The sequence below is a fragment of the Trachemys scripta genome, chromosome 11 (assembly GCF_013100865.1).
Source record: "Trachemys scripta elegans isolate TJP31775 chromosome 11, CAS_Tse_1.0, whole genome shotgun sequence".
Classification (NCBI taxonomy): domain Eukaryota; kingdom Metazoa; phylum Chordata; order Testudines; family Emydidae; genus Trachemys; species Trachemys scripta.
Genome location: NC_048308.1, coordinates 34,314,099 through 34,335,867, shown reverse-complemented (window position 1 = coordinate 34,335,867; position 21,769 = coordinate 34,314,099). Strand labels below are relative to the sequence as shown.

At 39.4% G+C, this 21,769-nt stretch overlaps 1 protein-coding gene across 7 annotated transcripts in view; it reads left to right on the top strand.

Moving 5' to 3' along the window:
- The window catches only part of LOC117884839 (sodium channel protein type 1 subunit alpha), a 182,259-nt gene that overhangs the window by 67,244 nt on the left and 93,246 nt on the right, over positions 1 to 21,769 (top strand). For all 7 annotated transcript variants that reach the window (XM_034785691.1, XM_034785692.1, XM_034785694.1 and 4 more), the window contains 3 exons: positions 2,645 to 2,960; positions 15,858 to 15,976; positions 21,401 to 21,490. In XM_034785691.1, the coding sequence (XP_034641582.1) occupies positions 2,697 to 2,960; positions 15,858 to 15,976; positions 21,401 to 21,490 (473 nt within the window). In that variant the 5' untranslated portion in view covers positions 2,645 to 2,696. The remainder of the gene's footprint in view (positions 1 to 2,644; positions 2,961 to 15,857; positions 15,977 to 21,400; positions 21,491 to 21,769) is intronic.

Below are 21,769 nucleotides of genomic sequence, written 5' to 3'. Positions count from 1 at the left end.
GCTTCCCGCGAACATTTAATTCGCGGGAAGCAGGGGAGGGGGCGGAGACTTTGGGAGGGGGCGGAGTTGGGCCGGGGGAGGGGGCGGGGCTGGGGGCGGGGCTGGGGGCGGGGCCAGGGCCCCGTGTAGTGTCCTCCTTTTGGAGGCACAAAATATGGTAACCCTATGCTAGAGAGCCTTCTCCCCATCACCCCTCAGGAGATTATCCCTGGGTGAGTGGGGGGAGGGAAGAAGGAGAGATTTCTTCCCCTTTCTCTGCTACCCATTGTCTATGGGGAAAAGGGAGAGTTTGATTCTCATGCATCCCCACCCAATACCTACCCAGCTGTATGGGAAGCCCTCAGACTACCTAGCAGCCATTCTGCTGCCCCGCCCCCTCTACCTTGTAATGGAGGTATAATTTGAATTAGTTTCTAAGATTCTGTGGGACTGACTGATTGCTAGTTTTGGGGGTCAAGAAAGAGTTCCTTCCTCAGAAAAGGATTTACAAGGTTTTTGGTGGGATTTTCTGCCTCTCATGACGCATCCTGGAGGCTCTGTTTAAGGTTAATGAATAAGAATAGTGTTTAAAAGTTATGATTTTGTAATTTCATTGCAATTGTGGGTGAGAGGCTCAAAGGGGCCATCTGTCAGAGGTAACTGACAGAGGTTGACTGAGAGAGACCCAAGAAATGTCAGGCATGGACCCTCTTAGCCTTGTGGAAGAAGGGTGGGCCTTAAGTCTTCACAGACTAAGGTACCCTTCATGTGTACCCTCATTCTCCTCCTGGGGCAGAGTGAGAAGATTCAGAGGTGGGGAAAATCATTGGGGTTATGCTGAAGAGACCAACCCCAAATATTGGCTATTTGGTATGAGATCATTTAACACGTCCCTTAACTCAAGTAAATATCTGGTATTTTGTGGGGGTTTAGCTCCATCCATTAAAGTTCATAATTAATAAAGTTTCAGCTTTCCACTTTGAAATCCATCCCTCTGTCTGTGTTTCATTCTCCTGCATGTCCTGATCAAATATGATTTAAAAATTATCTCAGAAATGAAGGAAAATAAATGCAAATTGTGCAGCTATGGAATCTCCTCATCACTCTACTTCCCTTCTCACATCTTCACCACTGAACAGAGACACTACTGTACATACTAGTGTGATTTAAAATGTTTGTACTTATAGTGCCTTTAATTCGGCCATCTACTTAAGATTACATGTATATAATATCTGTTACTGGTTTCCATTTCCACTATATACTTTTCTTTCTTCCTTTATTCTCTCATCTCTTATTTCTCTTTCAATTTCTATTTCTTTTTATTAATTTTTTTCTTGCTAGAGGGTTCCACCCTTTCTGTATTTCTCTACCCTTCCTGCTCCTCCAACCCCTGACTTCTATCCCTCACTTCTCCTGTCTGCTTTTCTTTTGGCATTTTTGTACTACTTTCTTCCTGGTATGCAACTTTTTCATTTAATTTTCCCTCCTTCATTTTCTCTTATAATTCATTAATTTTCTTCTCTCCTGTGCCCCCTAATTTTTTTTCTGCCAATATTTCTTTCCCCTTTTCCCTTTTTCTGCTTCTTTCTGCAACCCATGCTTTTTTTTTTTTTTTAGTCTCCTTTCTCAGCGCTGCTTATCACTCCCTTCCTATCATCTCTTGCTTTCTCACATCTCTGCCATTCCTCATCTCTTGCTTCTTTCAAAATGTATTAGGTCTGGCACTGATCCTCCAACCTTCCTCAAAGGCTGCCTCATCATTTCCACATAGCCCTGCCAACCAATGGGTGGAGACTGCAGATGTGCTCTACTGCTTGCACAAACACACATTTAAACAATGTACCTACTAAAATCTGAAAATTATTTAGCAGCATAAAATATGCAGGATGTGCAGTTTTATTATGCACTCATTTTTCTGTGCCCATGCTTATTTTTAAGCTGCTTTTTACTATGTTTGTTAAAAATACTTTGTTAATTCTTCACTTGTAAACATCTTTACTGAAGAAAATGCTAGTATACAGAACAATTGTTTAAATGAAAGAGAAATATGAAGAAAGTATTGCTTTTGTTAACTGTAAAGAGAGTAAGTGATGCACAGGTAACTTTAGGAACCATATATTTTGGTAATGCAGAGCTCTTATCTGCAATACATGGAGCCATTTTTTATTTGTTTAGGTCCTGATTCTGCAGCTCTTTCTTCCATTGACTTCAAAAAGTCTACTTGTGAATATGCAAGTGAGTAATTACTTCTCAGTATGAGTAAGAGTTGCTGAATTGGGCCTTTTATAATTAACAATATGTTCCCTGAAGATTCTGCAGTGGGACCACTTTCCTTTTCATAATTAATAAATATCAGTTGCAATAAGACTGTATCGGCAAGCCCTCCGATAAAATACTTTGGGTAAAAATTGATTAAACAGCTTCTAGAACTGAGAAATTATTTCGTCTTATATATAGTTGGCTTATCAAGAATGAAATAGGTGCCTTTGAAAATGATCAAACTTCTATTTTAAACGCTGAATTGAGTTACGTTTAAATTGTTTTTAAATATTTTATATTTGCATATACTGATGCTGGCATAAGCAAAATAAATATTACTAAATAAATAATATTTTCCCTGGATTGTTCTAACATGTTCATCTTTTCTTTTTCTGTTTTCTTTTAGCACTTTCTTATGCAAGAGAATAAATGGTAATTAAAATGAGCAGGATGAAAAGATGGAGCAGTCAGTGCTTGTACCACCAGGACCTGACAGCTTCCACTTCTTCACGAGAGAATCTCTTGCAGCTATTGAACAACGCATTGCTGCAGAAAAGGCTAAGTGTTCCAAACAAGACCGTAAAGATAATGATGAAAATGGCCCAAAACCAAATGGTGACTTGGAGGCAGGAAAGTCACTTCCATTTATTTATGGTGACATACCTCCAGGAATGGTGTCCGAGCCCTTGGAGGATCTGGACCCATATTACATCAATAAAAAAGTAAGTATTTATTATCAAGCATGTTTCATTGTCACTTTCATAAAGTAATGCTTGGATTTTTTCATCATGTACATAATGTGTAATTTATATAAAATGTACAAGAGAGCTCTGTGTTATGTAACATACCATATGTATGCAACTGGTACTCCACTGTTTAACAAAGGGTGTGGAGATGGTTTTAGCTGAGCATCATAGAAAGGAACAGGATATGTAACAAGTGGAGGAAGTATTCATAGTCAACAACTTACATTTATTTCCCTCTTCCAAAAAATTAGTAAATAGAAGAACACTTAACAACTGAATGCTAAAACACTGTCTCAATCTAACCCATGTATTTTGACCACGCTCATCACCATGGACTCATGGTACTGTGAGCATCTTAATTTGCATGATGAGCTTGGGACTGCATATATATATATATATATATATATACACACACACACACACAATTCTATGATTTTGTGGAGATTAATGTTGCTTTTATTAGCAATAAATTAGCTATAAATGCAATATAATACCTGAATATATTGTTTACATCCAGGTACCACATTACAGAACCTAAAATAAATAAAATGAAAATCTAGGATTGCATTGAAAATAATTTGCTCCCATTGGGTAGAGGGATAGCTCAGTGGTTTGAGCATTGGCCTGTTAAACCCAGGGTTGGGAAGTCAGTCCTTAAGGAAGCCAGTTAAGGAACTGGTATAAAAATCTGTGTGGGGATTGGTCCTGCTTTGAGCAGGGTATTGGACTAGATGACCTCCTGAGGTCCCTTCCAATCCTATGATTCTATGAAATCCATGGCAAAATACCATTGGGTTCTCTGATGCAGGATTGAGCCCCTAGTAATTTGTGTATTATTCTGTTCTCTCTTTTCTTTGTAAATAGTGGAGCATTTATACTGAACCTGAAAAATAGCTGACACCAAGCTATTATGAGGCTGCTGTGCATAATACAATACACATAAATATTTCCTATTAATATTTTCAATAGGGCTGTCAAGCAATTAAAAATTTAATTGTGATTAATTGCACTGTAAAATAATAATAGAATACCATTTATCTAAATATTTTGGATGTTTTCTATATTTTCAAATATATTTATTTCAATTACAAAACAGAATACAAAGTGTACAGTGCTCACTTTATATTTATTTTTTATTACAAGTATTTACACTGTAAAAAAAACAAAAGAAATAGTATTTTTCAATTCATCTAATACAAGTACTGTAGTGCAATCTCTTTATCATGAAAGCTGAACTTACAAATGTAGAATTATGTACAAAAAAACTGCACTCAAAAATGAAACAACGTAAAATTTTAGAGCCTGCAAGTCCACTCAGTCCTACTTCTTGTTCAATCAGTTGCTCAGACAAACAAGTTTGTTTACATTTGCAGGTGATAATGCTGCTCGCTTCATGTTTACAATGTCACCTGAAAGTGAGAACAGGCATTCTGATGGCACTGTTGTAGCCGATGTTGCAAGATATTCAACGTGCCAGATGCACTAAAGATTCATATGTCCCTTCATGTTTCAACCACCATTCCAGGGGATATGTGTCCATGCTGATGACAGGTTCTGCTCGATAATAATCCAAAGCAGTGCTGACCAACGCATGTTCGTTTTCATTATCTGAGTCAGATGCCACTAGCAGAAGGTTGATTTTCTTTTTTGGTGGTTCAGGTTCTGTAGCTTCCGCATCAGAGTGTTGCTCTTTTAAGACTTCTGAAAGCATGTTCCACACCTCATCCCTCTCAGATTTTGGAAGGCACTTCAGATTGTTAAACCTTCGGTGGAGCGCTGTAGCTATCTTTAGAAATCTCACATTGGTACCTTCTTTGCGTTTTGTGAAATCTGCAATGAAAGTATTCTTCAAATGAACAACATGTGCTGGGTCATCATCCGAGACTGCAATAACATGAAATATATGGCAGAATGCAGGTAAAACAGAGCAGGGGACATACAGTTCTCCCCCGAAGAGTTCAGTCACAAATTTAAATAACACACTTTTTTTAACACGCGTCATCAGCATGGAAGCATGTCCTCTGGAATGGTGGCTGAAGCATGAAGGGGCATATGAATGTTTAGCCTATCTGGCACGTAAATACTTTGCAGTGCTGTCTACAAAAGTGCCATGCAAATGCCTGTACTCACTTTCTGGTGACATTGTACATAGGAAGAGGGCAGCATTATCTCCTGAAAATGTAAACAAACTAGTTTGTCTTAATGATTGACTGAACAAGAAGTAGGACTGAGTGGTCTTGTAGGCTCTGAAGTTTTACATTCTTTTGTTTTTGAGTGAACTTATGTAACAAAAAAAAATCTATATTTGTAAGTTGCACTTTCATGACAAAGAGATTGCACTACGGTACTTGTATGAGGTGAATTGAAAAATGTTATTTCTTTTGTTTATCATTTTTACAGTGCAAATATTTGTAATCCAAAATAATATACACTTTGATTTCAGTTATAACACAGAATACAATATATATGAAAATGTAGAAAAACATCCAAAATATTTAATAAATTTCCATTGGTATTCTATTGTTTAACAGCACAATTAAAACTGTGATTAATTGCAATTAATTTTCTTTTGTTAATCACGTGAGTTAACTGCGATTAATCGACAGCCCTAATTTTTAACATTTAGACAACAAGATCTTCTATATACTTAAAAGGAGCAGATTACAGACCTATTAAATTGGGTGCTTGTATGAGCAGGTGTTTCTCCAGGTTATTGCAGATTTGAAATTGGCAATTGCATACAATCCTTACCTTATTTGGTATTCTGCACCTGTCTTGATAGAAAAGACCTAGAAGTATATTTGCTTTCTGAACTATTTAGGAGATGTATGGTATAGATCAAAAAAACACACGAGTAAGCAAAAAATACCAGAATGAGACCTAAAGACAGCTATTAGGACATTTCTGTTGGACTTTGCACATATGGCTAACCTTAAAACATTCTAGAGTCCTTGCAGGATTTCTCTGTTACACTGCCTACACACTCAGTATAGAGGCGGCAGAAAGCAGCTTTATCCCCAGCAATGTGAAGCTTTCTAAAAGACATTAGCTACAGTATCAGTTGATGATTTGTGATGTTTCCAATTTATCACTGTAAATATTAGATACTGTGGTAATGGGGAGCATATAAATACCAAGATATGTAATTTTAAAGAGTGATTTTTGACTTTTCACAAAGTGCAGTATTTTAAGTGTGACTTGGCTTACTAAATTTTATATTACAATTCTACTTTGACTTGATAAAAATAAAGTGGAAATATGGTGTCAGAACAGTATTTTTACTTCAGGCCAATCTTTGATGCCACTGAAAGAGCCATTCTGTGCCATTCACACTGTATTAGATTGAGAGAAATTTTCTTTAAATTGCTGGCCTCCTTTTACAGAAATCACATATTTTATCTTTTAAAAAGTGGGGTTCTTTTTGTCTCACTGATTTCCATTTAAAATCTGCAAGTAAAGTGATATACCTGAGTGACCCACAATTCATTGTAGGCTCTGGCAATCAAGCAGGTTCCCGGCCAATGGGAGCTGTGGAGCCGGCGCTCGGGGTGGGGACAGTGCGGGGAGCCTCCCTGGCCGCCCCTGCACCTAGGGGCCGCAGGGATATCCCGGCTACTTCCGGGAGCCGCGCAGAGCCAGGGAAGGCAGGTAACCCCACTGCACCGCCGACTGGACTTTTATCAGCCCGGTCTGCGGTGCTGACCAGAGCCACCAGGGTCCCTTTTCGACTGGACGTTCCGGTCGAAAATTGGACACCTGGCAACCCTAGCTCAGGGCCAGCAGCCTCTGTTTCCCCATCTCCATAAGGGAAGTGACACTAGAAGGGCAGCGCACCAGATGGATGACCATGGTTGAATTCGCATAGCCCACACCAGCAGCCACACCTCTGACTGTGGTGGAGGGCACAAAGACATAGCATGGACACAGTCAATAGCAGAGTGCACAGTAAGGAGCCTACAGGCCTAGCTTCCTGCCCCAGTGTCACCTCTATAAAAGCCCCATGTCCTCCTGAAATTCCAATTTATATCCCACGCTGAGACCTCCCAGAGAAACAGAGACCTCTCTGGCCCATGTAAATGCCATGCAATAGAGATGGATGGAACATCTGGAGAGCCTATCTTTGAGAGACCCAGAAGAGGCTTATATGGGAGAGGGAGACAAATAAGACCAGTATCTTTAAGGACAGGGAGATTGGTAGTCACCAGAAATACATTTTGGAACAGTCTCTCAGCCCAGTTTTGCTCCCCCGTCTGAAGCAGTATTATGGGGACAAACTCCCAAAGGGGAAATAAAAGAATAATATCATCCCTTCTCCTCTTCACTGAGGGCAGGAGAGCAGATAATGCTCAGAACCGGTTCCCCTGCTCATCTTCACAGAGTGAAGCACAGTGGATAATCCTCAGCACCCAGGTCCCCTGCTCACCCTCACAGAGTGCAACATGGCAAATCCATGCAGAAAACTCCAGGCCATAGACATGCACTGACTCCTCTAGTCATACATACCCAGACCTCCACAAAGGGAATACTTCCTCTTTCAGGGAGGAAGGCCAGCCATCCTAATTAAAGTTAGGGAATCAAATAGTAAAATAGATATTTAAAAACCAAACAGACAAACATAAACAACCTCAAGAGGAAACACTCTTTCAGGCCAGAATGTGCTGAGTATTGTGAAACAAGTTAAAAGAGATCTGCAGCTACTGTAGGCAAGCTATACAGACGCTCTCCGGGTTACGCAAGACCTGACTTATGCAAATCCGCACTTATGGAAAAAGTTCCCTAAGCTAGAAATAGGAGGGGTTTTTGTTTGTTTGTTTTTGGTGTTTTGGGGTTTTTTTTGCGTAATGGTTGGAGATACAGTTCCAACTTACGCAAAATTCGAGTTACGCAAGGTGTTCCAAAACAGAATGTTTGTGTAAGTTGGGGAGCATCGGTAGCTATATATACCTCCTTGTGCATCTTGGGAAAGAGTAATAGAGGGATAAATTTCCTGCAACACCTAAAAGATTGGGAAAGTATTGGTCTACCATCCCCTAGCTGCTGTTGGAAGTCACCATGCCCTAGCTACTGGGCTGTTGTTTCCAGCTGACACTGTGGGTCCCCATGCCCTAATGTTCAGGCAGTAAGGAGCCTCTTGGACCACTATTTATTTATTTCTATACTAGCCTCCCACCTCAGCATCCATTTTATAAGCCCAGAAAATTCCTGAGTGTGCATCATTTAACCTGATACCACTACTGGAGACAAACATGGCTATTTTCTCTGGTGGTCAGGGGTTTGGTGTTTCTAACGAGGGGAATATTTTTACCGAAAAGAGTAGCCTCCTCACTATACAGGCCCTTCACAGGCATCCAAGTCTAGGTAGGCATTGTCTTAGCCCCGTCCCATGAAAGCTTCAGGCCAACAAAACCAAAACACCCAACCAATATGAATAGTTGTCTGACACCCTAAGTGCCCTGGGATGCTTTCACAAGCAATGCTAACATGAATGGGAGATTGCAAGTGTGGACACTCTCAACTGAAAAATCACATGGTCTAAAGGCTTCTCCCAGGAAAGAAGAGAGGGGGGCTGGGGAGGAGGAGGAAGTGGTCAAATCTGTTTCTTGCAGGTATATGGGGCTGTGGTTCTTGGGATCAGATGTTCAGACAAATCAGTCCCTAGCTATTTTAGTGATACAATGGGAAACTTTATGGAAAGCTGAGGTTATTCAGAGTCATTAGAAAAATCGACTTGCAATCCTGACTCCTATCAGATGCTATAGAAAAGAGTACAGGTCATACGGCAAGTTGAAGCAGTTTGTGAAGTACAACAAGAGAAAATATCTTTTTGCAAATGGTAGGTAGAGCCAGTTCTACTGATTCAGAGCTATCTGCAGGTTTCCCAACCAGCCATATTTGGAATTAAAACCCTGAATTGTTCCATGCTCTTTCAATTTGAGACCAAAAGGGCTTCTTATAGCTTTGATCAAATGAGGTCAGTGGATGTTGCCCAGAGGAGATACCCTGTACTGTGCGAGAATTTCAGGAACAGTTTTGTCCCAACCCAGTTTCTGCATCCCATGGAAAAGCCATGACATGAATCTGCCATAGACATCCTCTATTTCAGATCAGAGCATTACAACCCACTCCCCATTCTATTTCTAGCTTCAGAGAAGCAGAGATAAGTAGAGCAGGGCTCAGTCTGAAACATATAGATAAGTTCCTAAAGGATCTTGTCTTCAAAGAATACCCATCTTACCATCCTCAATCAATCATTACCATTTGATCTTGCATTACTCCTAGGGTTTCTCTTCAGGATCATGGTAGCTATAATATTGGCTTTAGAGAAGGAAATTAGCTTACCTTGTTTTGGACAATTTTTCTGATCAGGGCTCTGTACAGAAAAATGAAGGAAACACACAGAGTGATGTAGTTCCTGGAGTATCTTGGATTCAAGACATACACAGATGCACAGTGCTAGAGAAATCAGTCACAGATGTGGGCTGAGGAATCATATTATCAGGTACAAGGTCTTATTTCAGAAGAATGTTAACTTGAGATGAAAATAGCTGTAATGGAAAACAAGTGATGTCACAAAAACAAAAATCCAATTCTTATTAGAGCTATTGGGAGTTCTGATCACATACAGAGCTTCAAGGATCCAAAGTTCATATGATTCAGTAATTCCAGGGATGCCCTCAGTATCTTACCCTATCTCATCTGTTAGCAGAGATCTAGCTCTAATTGTATAATCTCTGCTCCCACAACTGTTGAATGCAGAAAATCAGAATTTAATTTTGAAGGGATCTTCCTGACACAATTCAGGAAATGGGTACCAGAAAGAGAGAGCATAGCATCAACCCACTGGAATACAGTGATTCATTGAGGTCTCAGAGAACTGCTCCTTCCATGGAAAACAGACCAGTCCTGGTTGCAACAATCAATGTATCTTGATAGTGTTTTCATAATCACTAGGGAGAGCATGGTCAGCCCTACTCAAGAGAGAAATTCTCCTGTCCTGGGTGGAGAAAAGTTTGCTGTCTCTGTCCACCAAGGAGGGAGAGGTATACCAAGCCTTACACAGCAGAAGTTGGATTAGCAGAATGGCCACTACACACAGAAATATCTTACTTGTAAATCAATTTGTTGGGCTGGTGATTGACCTCTTTGCATCTGGAAACAGTAAATAAAGTGCCCTGTGGCCTCTGTGTCAGGCCCTGGGATGCATGGTGGTGAATGATATCTAACAAAGTTGGGCAAGGTCTCTATTATATGACTTCCCACCTTTACCACACAATAATACATAAGATAGGAATGAGAGAAGCAGTGATATTGTTTATGCATTTCTGACTGAAGAGACTATGGCTTTCAGGCTTGACTAAGCATATTCAGATATCTGTCTCACTGAGGAGATCTGCTATTGCAAAATCAACCCTCTATGTGGGACCAGACTGGATTAAAATGAATATTTGGATGAAGTGATTATTGCATTCATGGACCCCAAAAGAGAAGCCACCAAATAGAACTCGTTCCATTGGCTGCTGCAAAGTCCATAGTTCAACCACCATGTTAAACCATTCCCCCAGAATGGCTTTATTGTGGTCAAAAAAGGGTCAGGTCTCTGTAGTCCAATGTTTTCAACATGTTCAAGAAAAGGAAGCATTGTTACAGTCTTGATCGTATTCCAAACCCACAAGGTCACAGAGAACAACATTGGAACCTCATTCTGTTCTTCACAGCACTGCCCAGTTTGAATCCCTGCAGGAGGTATTGTTATACCTATCCATGATTAGGTCTTCTGAGGACTACTATCACCAATCAGATGTGGGGTTTTTTTTTATTTGAAGTGGGGAGCTTTCTCTAATGAAACCCACTATTGTACTGTTAATTCAGAGAGATAGTTCTTACAACTGTCATAGCAGTCGTTCTCCAGATATATTCAAGAAATATTCCTCCTTTGGTTAAGCATCAAAGTCCAGTCCTTAGGAGCACAGAGAATCTCAGGGCAAAGTAGTCTGGTATCCTATATTAAAATTTGTTAGACACCACATGGCCATCAATATATAAATTCACAGAATTCTGCATCTTGTTCATCCAGGCTTAGCCAATATTCTTTCCTTTCTTTTGGCAGAAGTTTGGGAAGATGGAAGTGATATTTATATATAGTGTACCTTGTTTTGGTTGTCTGCATTTACAGGCTGATCCTGCTTCCTGCTGTGGAGACATACTGGTATGAAAATTCCATTGTAGCAAATCTCTGGACCTTAGCACGAAGAAAAATGGGAGAATTTATTCATCCTTACCTGAAAATTTCCCTTCTTAGAATAATAAGGTCTATAGATCTGGCCCACCCAGGAAACAAATGCATCATCTAGAAGAGAGATGGAAATTGTTGAGGTTTGTTGTCATTAGATGGAATTTACCACACACTGAAGTAGGAGACATTATTGTGCTTTTTCCTCAAAGTATATTTAACACAATCTGTAATTAGGAAAGTAGATTTAAATTATCCTGGCTGTGGGAGTTATTTCAGTTATAAGGCGCTTCAAGGAGCGGGGGATTCCCCTGCTGCCAGCCAGTGATTTAATTCTGCCCCCAAACTGCAAGCAGATGGATGTACCCATTATAGCAGACCTATGAACTTCACTTCACAAAGAAAGGAAATTTTCAGCTAAGCACAGATAATTTTTCCTACCTACAGAGCCATTCTGCAAGTTGGAACAGCATTTTAAACTTAGCAGAAAACATTGTTTTGAGGGTTGACATAATATCACAGTCTGATATAAACTGACAAAACAGGCAAGAAAGAGTTAAGACAACCTTAATAGAGTTCTTGGTGGGTTAGGTTGCCTAGTTGTTAGCACCCTTAGTATTCCTCCCAGAGAGCTGATCTTACAGTCCTGGTCCTCCTTTAATCAGAGGTGCAGTGAGTTGAATGGGTGGTTTGAGTCCCTACTATAGTGGTAGCGGAGCCCAGGCCATGCCACTTGGCTCTGACCCAGAACCCTAGGAGGGTCAACAGTGTCTGGTCCTCTAAGATACCCCTGAGTTACCCTCCTTGGGTCACTTCCTACCACTGCTTTGCTCTCCCCGCTTTCAGTCCCAGATAAGGTGAAAAGAAAAGCTAACCAAATCATCAGCTCCAACTGGGCTCAGCATATAGTCTTATTCCCTCAGGGAGGCTTCTCTGGTGCCCTTGTCAGGAGCCTTCAGGGTGTAGGTCTGTCCTCCGCCCCCTTCCGAGCTGGGTTGCTCCCTTTTCAACCCCTTCTCCAGCTGGAGCATGTTCTGCACGGGTGGAGTACCTGGGCCCAGGACTGTCCTTTAACCCCTTCCAGCCCAGTGTGGGGTTTGTCTACTCCATCACTCAACTACTCTGTCATCAACATGCACAATTGTCCCTAAGTATTGCCACTTATACACCATGTTCTGAGATGTCTTCAATAGCAAGGCAAAATTAGGTGAATTAAAGGTGGAATGGCTGCCTTAGTGCTGAATGTAGTGCTCTTATTAGTTTCATCCTATTAGCTTGTCCATGATTGCCCTGATGTAAAAGTTTTGCAGTGCTCTCGTGCTACACACATACATTTATATTGACCCATATTAAAGAATAGCTCTTTCCTGACTGTCTCTGCAGCTTCTCCCCCCGACACTTGTCTCTCTTATCTATCTATCCTTACTGTCCAGCACTCATCTCCTTCCTGGTCTGGCTGACACAGATATACTTTCTCACACCAGAGCTTGGCTCCTGTTAGTATATCCAACTAGTCCAGTTCCCTGCCATCAGCTGTCCCTCACACAGTGTTCTTCGTATCCTTCTCATGCATTTGCCTGTTCCCCCATTGCTCTGGCACCCCCAACCTCCACCAATCCTCCTTTGTCTCAAGGTTCCTATTACCTTCTCCATCTTCACACTTTTTCCCCACTGTCATTACCCTTCTAACACCATGCTGCCCATACTTGGTTGCATTATATTCTTGCCTTTATCACAGTTCAGAACATATTCCACAGTGCTTCAAAGTTTCCTCTGCAGTGTTTTAAAATTTTATTTAAAAAAACAGTTTTGCAAAGGATAGCATTTGAGCTTTCATATAATTTGGCACGGAATAATACAGGAATATAGTCACAACTAAAATTTATATTAAATTTAAATATGCAAATTGATCTGGAGACAAATTCATCACTCAGGTAAGTCCATTAATATATAGAGAAAGCAAGGATTTAGGAAAATAGTGAAAAAAAAAACAGAAAAATTGGATCAAGATAAACAAAATGGGCAGGCATGTTGGGTCTGATGGTTTTTTACTCTTTCTAAATGATCTTTTATTCAAAATGTACCACAAAAGACAACATTTTAATATCGGATAATCTGAAATTGGACCCTAAAGACACAAATTTGACAGCCTCTATTTGATCTTAAAGTGGCTAGTCATAAACACACATCTGATTGTATAATAAATTACATTTTTATTGCAGATAGCTTAATTTCCAGCAGTCATACTCCTGCAAAAGTAACTCACATCATAGAGTACATAGGTGAATACCCATATCTGTTGTCCATGTTCAGGTAGCAGTATTCATTAACCTTTGTGGCTAATTCTAAAGGGCTATATTGTCCTTGGCTCTTGTGCAGATGGGTAAAAATGAGGGCTTAAAGACCCTTTCCATCTTATGTGTCCCCATTTCTGTGTAAGAGAAAATCAGTCTCTGCACTCTGGGTACAGAAGTGACTCCCTATTCGTGCTCAGGTGTGCAAACCAAACTCAGCAAGGAAAAGAGCTCAGGCCTCGCCACTAGACCTGGAGAAAAGAGCACCCTGCACTACCTTAAGGTGCACAGTGCAACCTGCTGATGATCCTCATGGAGTTGTGAGGCTCCACACGGCCCCCAATGTAGGCCTGTGTAGAAACAACAAAATTTGGCCCTAATGGTTTTACACTGTAAGGACTGGCTAGTTTTCTGGCTTATAGCCTAATTGCTGTGGCAAAGAAGAGGGGGAAGAGTGGTTATGTCCGAGTTCTTGGGAAATGTAGTCTCATTTCACTTCTCTCTTACTAGAAATCCCATCTTAGGCTGGGAAGCAGCAGTTGGGTGGTGTTTTCATACGAAACTGAGGCCAGAAGTGGAGAGAAATCTGCACAATGTTGTCACTGCATCTTAGTGACAGAGGCAGCCTTCAGCTCAGAGTGTTGAGGTGGCTTTTCCAGCAGCTGTCAGGATGTCTAGGGAGGTGTCTCATTGGAGGCTGAGAGGTGGGTCTCCTGCTGCAGCAGAGGGACAAGAAGAGAGCGACAGAAATCAAATTTTTGTCTTGGCTTATAAGTCACAGGATCAATATACCTATTTTGAGGACTTTAATGGTAAATCACAATGTTTCTTTCATTGGGGAAATAAATGAGTGATTGATGATTGAAGGGAGAAAATGGACATTTTTTGAAATGATGGGGCCTTGATTCTGATCTTGGAGCTGCATATACATATCTTCAAAAAGTGGAACAATACATACACTTGAGGAGTATCAGCAGCTTCCACTCAAAACTGTAGCTTTGGCAAGATAGCGTTATTTTTAGCAGTATCAGTAATATGCCTGTGTTCAAAGATTCAGAAAGATTCAAAAAAGGATGTGAGTTAACTAAATGAGGGTGGTGTATTCTCCTTACATGCAAAGTCAGCAGTGTGTGTGATTTAAATATATATTTACATATATGTCAGCTAGCTTATAACTACAAATACAGAATCTAGCACATAGAGACATCATTTGGATACATGACAATCTGGAGGTTGTGATTCCATAGTAAATGCTTTTTTGCTGTTTAGCAAAGACATTAGAAACCACCCCTCAATGTATTTATGGATTATAAATGTTTCAGGTAATCTCTTAACTCAGGCTTTAAAACCTTGTGCCAAATAAATGTGTTCCTCTTTGGCTACTTCATTATTTTAAAAATTTTCATCCATGCCTATACCATCTGTTGCTGCTGTTTGAAGACCATCAATATCTGAAATCTATTACTGGAACTGTAAGGTGAAAACACAGCCCAGATTGTTCCCCATTGTCCTTAGCTCCATATCTGAAGGGATTCTCCACACACAGTCTCCTTTTCTCCATGCAGAAGTGGGGATCAGATGTCTCTGTGGTACACGCCTTTCCCAGACACGTATGGTTTTGGGCCCACATAGAGTGGGAGACATGGAATAGGGGTGGGCCGAGAGAAGCAGGCAGGACGGGTGCAGCTCCAATAGAGGGCACTACTCAGGAACCAGAGTAGAGTGGGGTGTAGAGCCACAGCAGGGGATCTTCTAGGTTTGGGGCAGCTTTCCACAAGTAACAACCATCAGTTCTCCCCTTGAGTCAAACAATTGGTGTTAATGTCAATGATGGATCCTTCGCAGAGATTTTCAAGTAAAATAAGTCCCCTCCTATTATCTGGCCTATGATTTGGTGTGTGCGTGCGCTGTGGTAAAGCAATGAAGAGAGAAGGATTCTGGTATTTAGGGAAAAAGTAAACATTTAGTTATAATCAGGCTATAAAATATTCAGTAATTTTTTAATTCACCACTTCTGCACCTTACTTTATGTACAGGTGACAGAGACAAGTGTGTAAATGTGTATTTAATAAAACTCCTATTTTTTTAAGACCAAATGTGGTATCCTTACAGCAAATGTTATCATATATAGCAGGTAAGTCATGGGAATACGTTTTCTTTCCAAATAAGGATGTAGAAATATGATTTTCTCTGAATTATCTGTAGAAATGTAATGTAAGACTTTGTCTATTCTTTAAAAAAAGATTTTTGATTTTAAAACATTAATGCAGAATGCAAGCATTTAAACTGCTCTTTCTTTCTTTCTTTCTTTCTTTCTTTCTTTCTTTCTTTCTTTCTTTCTTTTTTCAGACTTTTATAGTATTGAATAGAGGGAAGGCAATCTTCCGATTCAGTGCCACCTCTGCCCTGTACATTTTAACTCCTTTCAATCCTCTTCGAAAAATAGCTATTAAAATTTTGGTACATTCATATCCTTTTCAAGTGGTTGGTTCAAAATGTTTCTCTTTAAAAATAACATTGCACAATTGTTTGTTTCATTATACATATAAAATCCTTGCAGGTTTTTTTTAAATTTTATTTTACAATATAAATTTTATAGCAAAGTTCTGTAGAATTTAATAGAAAATTACAACCTTCCTATAGTTTTTTTTTAATTATCCTTGGAATTTCAAAGATCATTATATTCCTTCCATAGAAATCTATGGAATAATTCAAAAAACATTTAGAAGGGATAGCATAATCCTGAATTCTGTAGGTTTTTAGAGTCATTTCTCTGGAATCCTGTTAATTTAATTATTATTAAAATCTATAGCATTTTTACAACAGGATGGCTGCTGTATAATTTTGACATTCAAATACACTATATATTACTGATCCTCTTCTGTAGTGTGAATTACTAGTACACAAAGAACTTTTATTTTTTAAAAGTTGCTAAAAATAAACCTTGTCTCCGAATTCCGAATAAGCCCTCAGTTCTGCAAACACTTGAGCTGTGTGTGCCACTTGACACATATGCGTAGCAAACTCAATGGAATTACTTGTGTGAGTAAAGTTTCACACCTGCTTAAGTGTTTGCAGGATTGGGGTTTAAACACCTGATCCAATTTACACAGAAGTCAATGGGAACCTTAATGAGGGCTGGATCAGGCTTATAGTGCTCCATTTAACAAAATATATTGTAGTGTTTCATGGGGCTCATCTACACAGCAGCATATTGCAGTGTATGGAGATGTGAATTGTAGATCACACTAACATGTTGTGCTCTAACTGCCCTATATAGTTTTCATTAATGTAGTCTGGGACTCCTTCAGTGCAAACTAAATACCTTTTAGTTCATGCCAACAGGGTCTACACAGGACAGTTAGAGTGCAGCATGTTAGCATGCTCTAAAATTCTCACTCCCATAGTCCAGACTGTGCTGCCATATAGGGAGAGGGAGTTTTTTGTTTGTTTGTAAATTTTAGAGGCAGGAGAATTTCTGAGCACCTTTTAAATTGTTTCTCCTAAACCTGTAATCACAGAAATAATTTCAGATCCCATATATTTTATATACCTGTATGCAAAGAGTAACTGTCACTTATGCCTTTAAATATATACAGAGGCGACAACTACTGGTCTGACTCACTGGTGGGGTTACTTTATCTGAGCCATAAGGAGTAGTAGATAGTAGGTTCTCTGGGCTCACTTATATAAATGCAACATATTAAAAGCAGCACAGGTAGTGATGCATGTAGCTAATGTTGTTTGATACTTTTTATTATAAGACTCTGTTTTCAGTTGTTTATAACTTTACCAGACTTAAACTGTTCAGGCTGAAAATTTCTGCCTCAGGGTGAATATTTCTAAAAATGAGGTTTGGGAAAAAATCTTACAACTGTTGCATTGAGAAGGCCTAGCACCTCCATGGCTTGGAGAGGGTCATTGAACTTGGTTGTGAGCTCCCCTTTGCATCAGGAATGTGCCATTTGCTGTCCCCATGAAAAACTGCTCAAATTTGGCCAAGTTATAAGGCTCTGAAAATGACAGGTCCACATAGAATATAACAGCTTTTGCTGCCAGTTAATCTCTGAGCACAAGTGGTAGAAGGCTGTGCTATATGGATCTAAAGAGCCCAACCCTACTGATGTCTCATGTGCAGGGCAGTATGGTTCCACATGGTGGAATCTGTCATATATGGTGGAATTGATAAATCCATACATATATGTCATACACGCACACTGCATTTAAAGAACATTTCTGAGGTTGCAAGGCAAACACTCAATTTAGGCAATGTCTGTACAACCTTAATTAGACCCCCTTGTGTATATACATTAAGGTATAGTCTTTAATTACATGATCTCAAGCTATTTTTTCGTTCAATGCTCAGGATAAATGGTGCTCACCGAATGGGTAGCTCTTCAATATTTTTTATCCGCATCATTGAGTTTATGCCTGCATGCGTTATTTAGTGCCAAGCAAGCCCTGCAGTGAATACAGAATTACTAATTTCCTCCTGAGGGTTTTTTCTGTAGTGCTCTCATTGTGTAGCACCTTAGTTCTTTACAAATATTATTGAATTTCATCTGACAACACCCTTGTGAGTGGTGATATTGTTATCCCCATTTTACACATGGGGAATTGAGGCACAGAGATTAAATTTAGAATCATCAAAGGTGTCAGTTTTGATTGCCCAGTTTGAGAAGCCTAATGCCTGGTTGGTTTTTTTTTGTTCAGAATACTGAGCATTTTATAGCACTTTTCGTTCAGAGTAGGGTTACCATTGACTTCAGTTGCAATTATGAATACTTAGCACTTCTGCAAATCAGCCCCTAGGTGTCTCATGTTAGGTACCCAGAAAATATGAAACACACAGTGCTACCTATGAAATTTTTGGTTTATGTGACTTGCTGAGAATCACATAGAAACTCTGACTGAGGCAAAGATAGAAGCCAGTTCTCTAGCATGCTATTCAGCTTCTTCAGTCAAGAGATCATCCCGTGGAGTGTGCGCTGGGAAAGAATCAGGGCCTCTGCCTCCTTTGTTGCATAAATTGTAAGGTGTGTGATCCTACAGACAACAGCCTCATTCACTGTGAAGTCCTCCTTCACACCCAGAGCACAGTCTGTCCTGTGCACCAAAAGAGTTGCACAAGCAACCTTGGCTCTGGCATTATCTAATTTTTGAGTGCCAGACTTTGCAACCTTCACATTCTTTTAATGTAGTTTTTTTATTTTTTATTGTGATCTCTAATAAGTTCATATAGCTTATGTCTAACTATATAAATATAGTTGTGCCATCCTGACCATTTTATTTCTTTTAAAATCAGTTTAGCATCACTGATCTGATGAAAATAGAAATTAAGTATTCCGTTGATTTGAATGAGGTTCCTAAATATTGCTAAAATAGAATATTTTATTCTATACATAAAAAGGAATGTATACTTAGCATTAATAGTATTGTGTACTTAATTATCTGCCCCATATTATGTTTTAAATATATTGATACATTGGAGCCTAGCATTCACAAGCCCTTTGAGACTACCTCCATAAAAAGACATCAAAGGAGTTTCCTGAGCATGTTAACTGGAATTCCTGGCATCTGTCTGTACAGTGTGTGTGAGGGGTATTCCAATGGTAGCTACATTTGATATTCTGAGTCACAGAATAACAGTTATGCTATGCTGAGATTGTTTGATAATATGACCTTCAGAATTAATGAAGTAAGCCAGTCAATAGTATTGAGACTCACTGATGTCAGTGGGAACTGGGCAGCTAAGTTCCTATGCATGACTTGAATGTTTACTCTGAAAGGTATGGTCATTCCTTACTGATTTTGATCACTTCAGGGAAAATGGTCAGGAACTACTAACAGCAGTACCAATGTACACATCAATCTAGTGCATTAAGATACTACTTTTCATATTCCCCTTTGCAACTACAGAGTGAAGTTTAGTCTGTGTTCAGAGCCTAAAAATGTGTTCAAAAGCAAAAAAAATTAGCATGTAATTTAATTTTAAATTGCAAATCATATTTGGGCTTTTTGGATACAAATGTATTTGTAAAGTGTTTTTATACTTACAAACAGATATATCTATCATTAGCTTAGGGTGACCAGATAGCAAGTGTGAAAAATAGGGACACTTTTTTAGGGCAGAGAGGGGGGCAGCTAGAGGATATGGTTGCCTAAATAAGACAGAGCCTCTAATATCAGGATGATCCCAATAATATTGGATGTCTGGTCACCCTACATTAGCTCCTTTGATGAACTGTTTTGTAGGAACATATCTTTTATAAAAGATGAATAGAGGTAAAACATTTTCCAGAGTAAGTTGGCACAAAGTCTAGCATTTTGTAGCTTATGGTGCCATCATGTGGCAATTTTACATCACTTTCCTGTTTGTTGTTTTAGTCTTTAACTTATTGTTAAACACTTGGATAAATATGCTGAATGTTTAGTATCAATGGAAGTGAAAAACTTATAACACTACATAGAATCAGTAATTCTGCAAACACTTGTTGCCTCAGTCAAATCTTCTCTTTTTGTAACATTGCTGAGCATGTTGAAGTGAGGCAGCTGCAGTCATGTAGCATACTCAGGTTTCCTTAACCCCAATCAGTTTGAGTTGTAGGCCTTAGTGTAGTAGGGATGCTACACTAGTTGTTCTGGTTGATGATTGGGATGAGAATCAGGTTGCCATGCTGATTCATACCAGTCTTTCAGTGGCTTTCCTTACCATTGACCATAAGATGGTATTGAACTATAGTGTGGGTAGAATAAGTCATACTTCCATGACAGTTCTTTCTTACTGGCTCCTGATGGTTGTCTGTCTGAGAGGTCACAGAGAATAATGTTGGGCATTTGCTCATCTGCCCCAATGGGGTGATCTCTCTTTCTGTTGGGGTTCCACAGGAGCTCATCTTCCCCGACGTGCTCTTTCTCTGTCGGGGTTCAGCTTACATTCTGCTGCCTTCCTCTAGTTCAAAATCAAATTCTAGGAGAGTTGGTGAGGAAACATAGGGTACAATGTCTTCATCAAGTGGATGACAGTGCTGTGATAATGCTTATTTGATTGTGAGAGTAAATGGAATACTAGATATTGGTTATTTTGGCTTATTTGGTGAAGTAAACAAATAGAGTTTATTCACCATTTGTTACGTAGATTTGCTACCTGATGTGGTGTTGTATTCCCAGCTGCTTCTAGTAGCAGCAATAACTAAATACCGTTTTTATTTGTGCTCAGTGATACTGTTGAGACCTTTTCTTTTAGATGTGAGTCTTGCTACAGTTATCCAGGGTTCTAGGTCCCTTAGAGACACTATCTTTATGCTCATGTAATACCATGACAGTTCAGATCAGAGGAGATGCACAAGCTGACAGCCTCCTGATTTCACCACAAAGGAGCTGCAGGTAACTTCTTCTCAATGAGGAATCCTCAACTTTGGAACTTCCTTCCTCCCTTGGTCCAAGAGAACCTAGTTCTCTGACTTTCTGAGCATCCTGCAAGACCTGTCTTTTCGCTCAAGCTATTGAATTGTTAGAGAAGATTCCAGGGGATTCAAGTGGGATGGGGTGGAAGTTGCTATTTATTACTGTCAACAAGCTGTTGGGATGAGGAGAGTTCATTACTTAATATTGTTATGATTTGTTACTGTTTTTAGTGTGCGCAAAGCACTGGATAGGGACAGTGTTAAAAAAATGAGTTGCTTCTGCTTACACCACAAGTGACTTTAGTGCTAATAAAGTTTAATTTACTAATGAGAAAACTGCTGGGTTGATACTATATTAAAAATATATCTGGAATTGTCACTTAAATCAATGGAATTTTTGTGTGTGTCAGAATTTGGTTGAAATTAAAATGTGTTAGTAATGTGCTATTGTAATTTACTGTTGTATGTTCCTTGACTGTAACGTACATTGTTCAGCATGCTTATTATGTGCACTATTTTGACCAACTGTGTGTTTATGACCATGAGTAACCCTCCGGAATGGACAAAGAATGTAGAGTAAGTTAAACCTATATTCTTTAAATATATCCATATATCTGAAATGAATTTTTCTAGGAACCATTATTTTATTTGCAGTGAAGGACATTGACAGCACTCAGTATGTGACACTACTACTGTTTTTTTCTCTAAAGAAAACTATTTATTGTGGTTTAAATCTTCCTCTCTTAAAAAGAAAAAATTGAGTACAGAAAAAGGTGAGGCAAATGTTCATGGATAGTATTGCTCTTTGACTCTACATGAAGATTTCATCCTTTTCTTCATGACGTAGCATCTTGA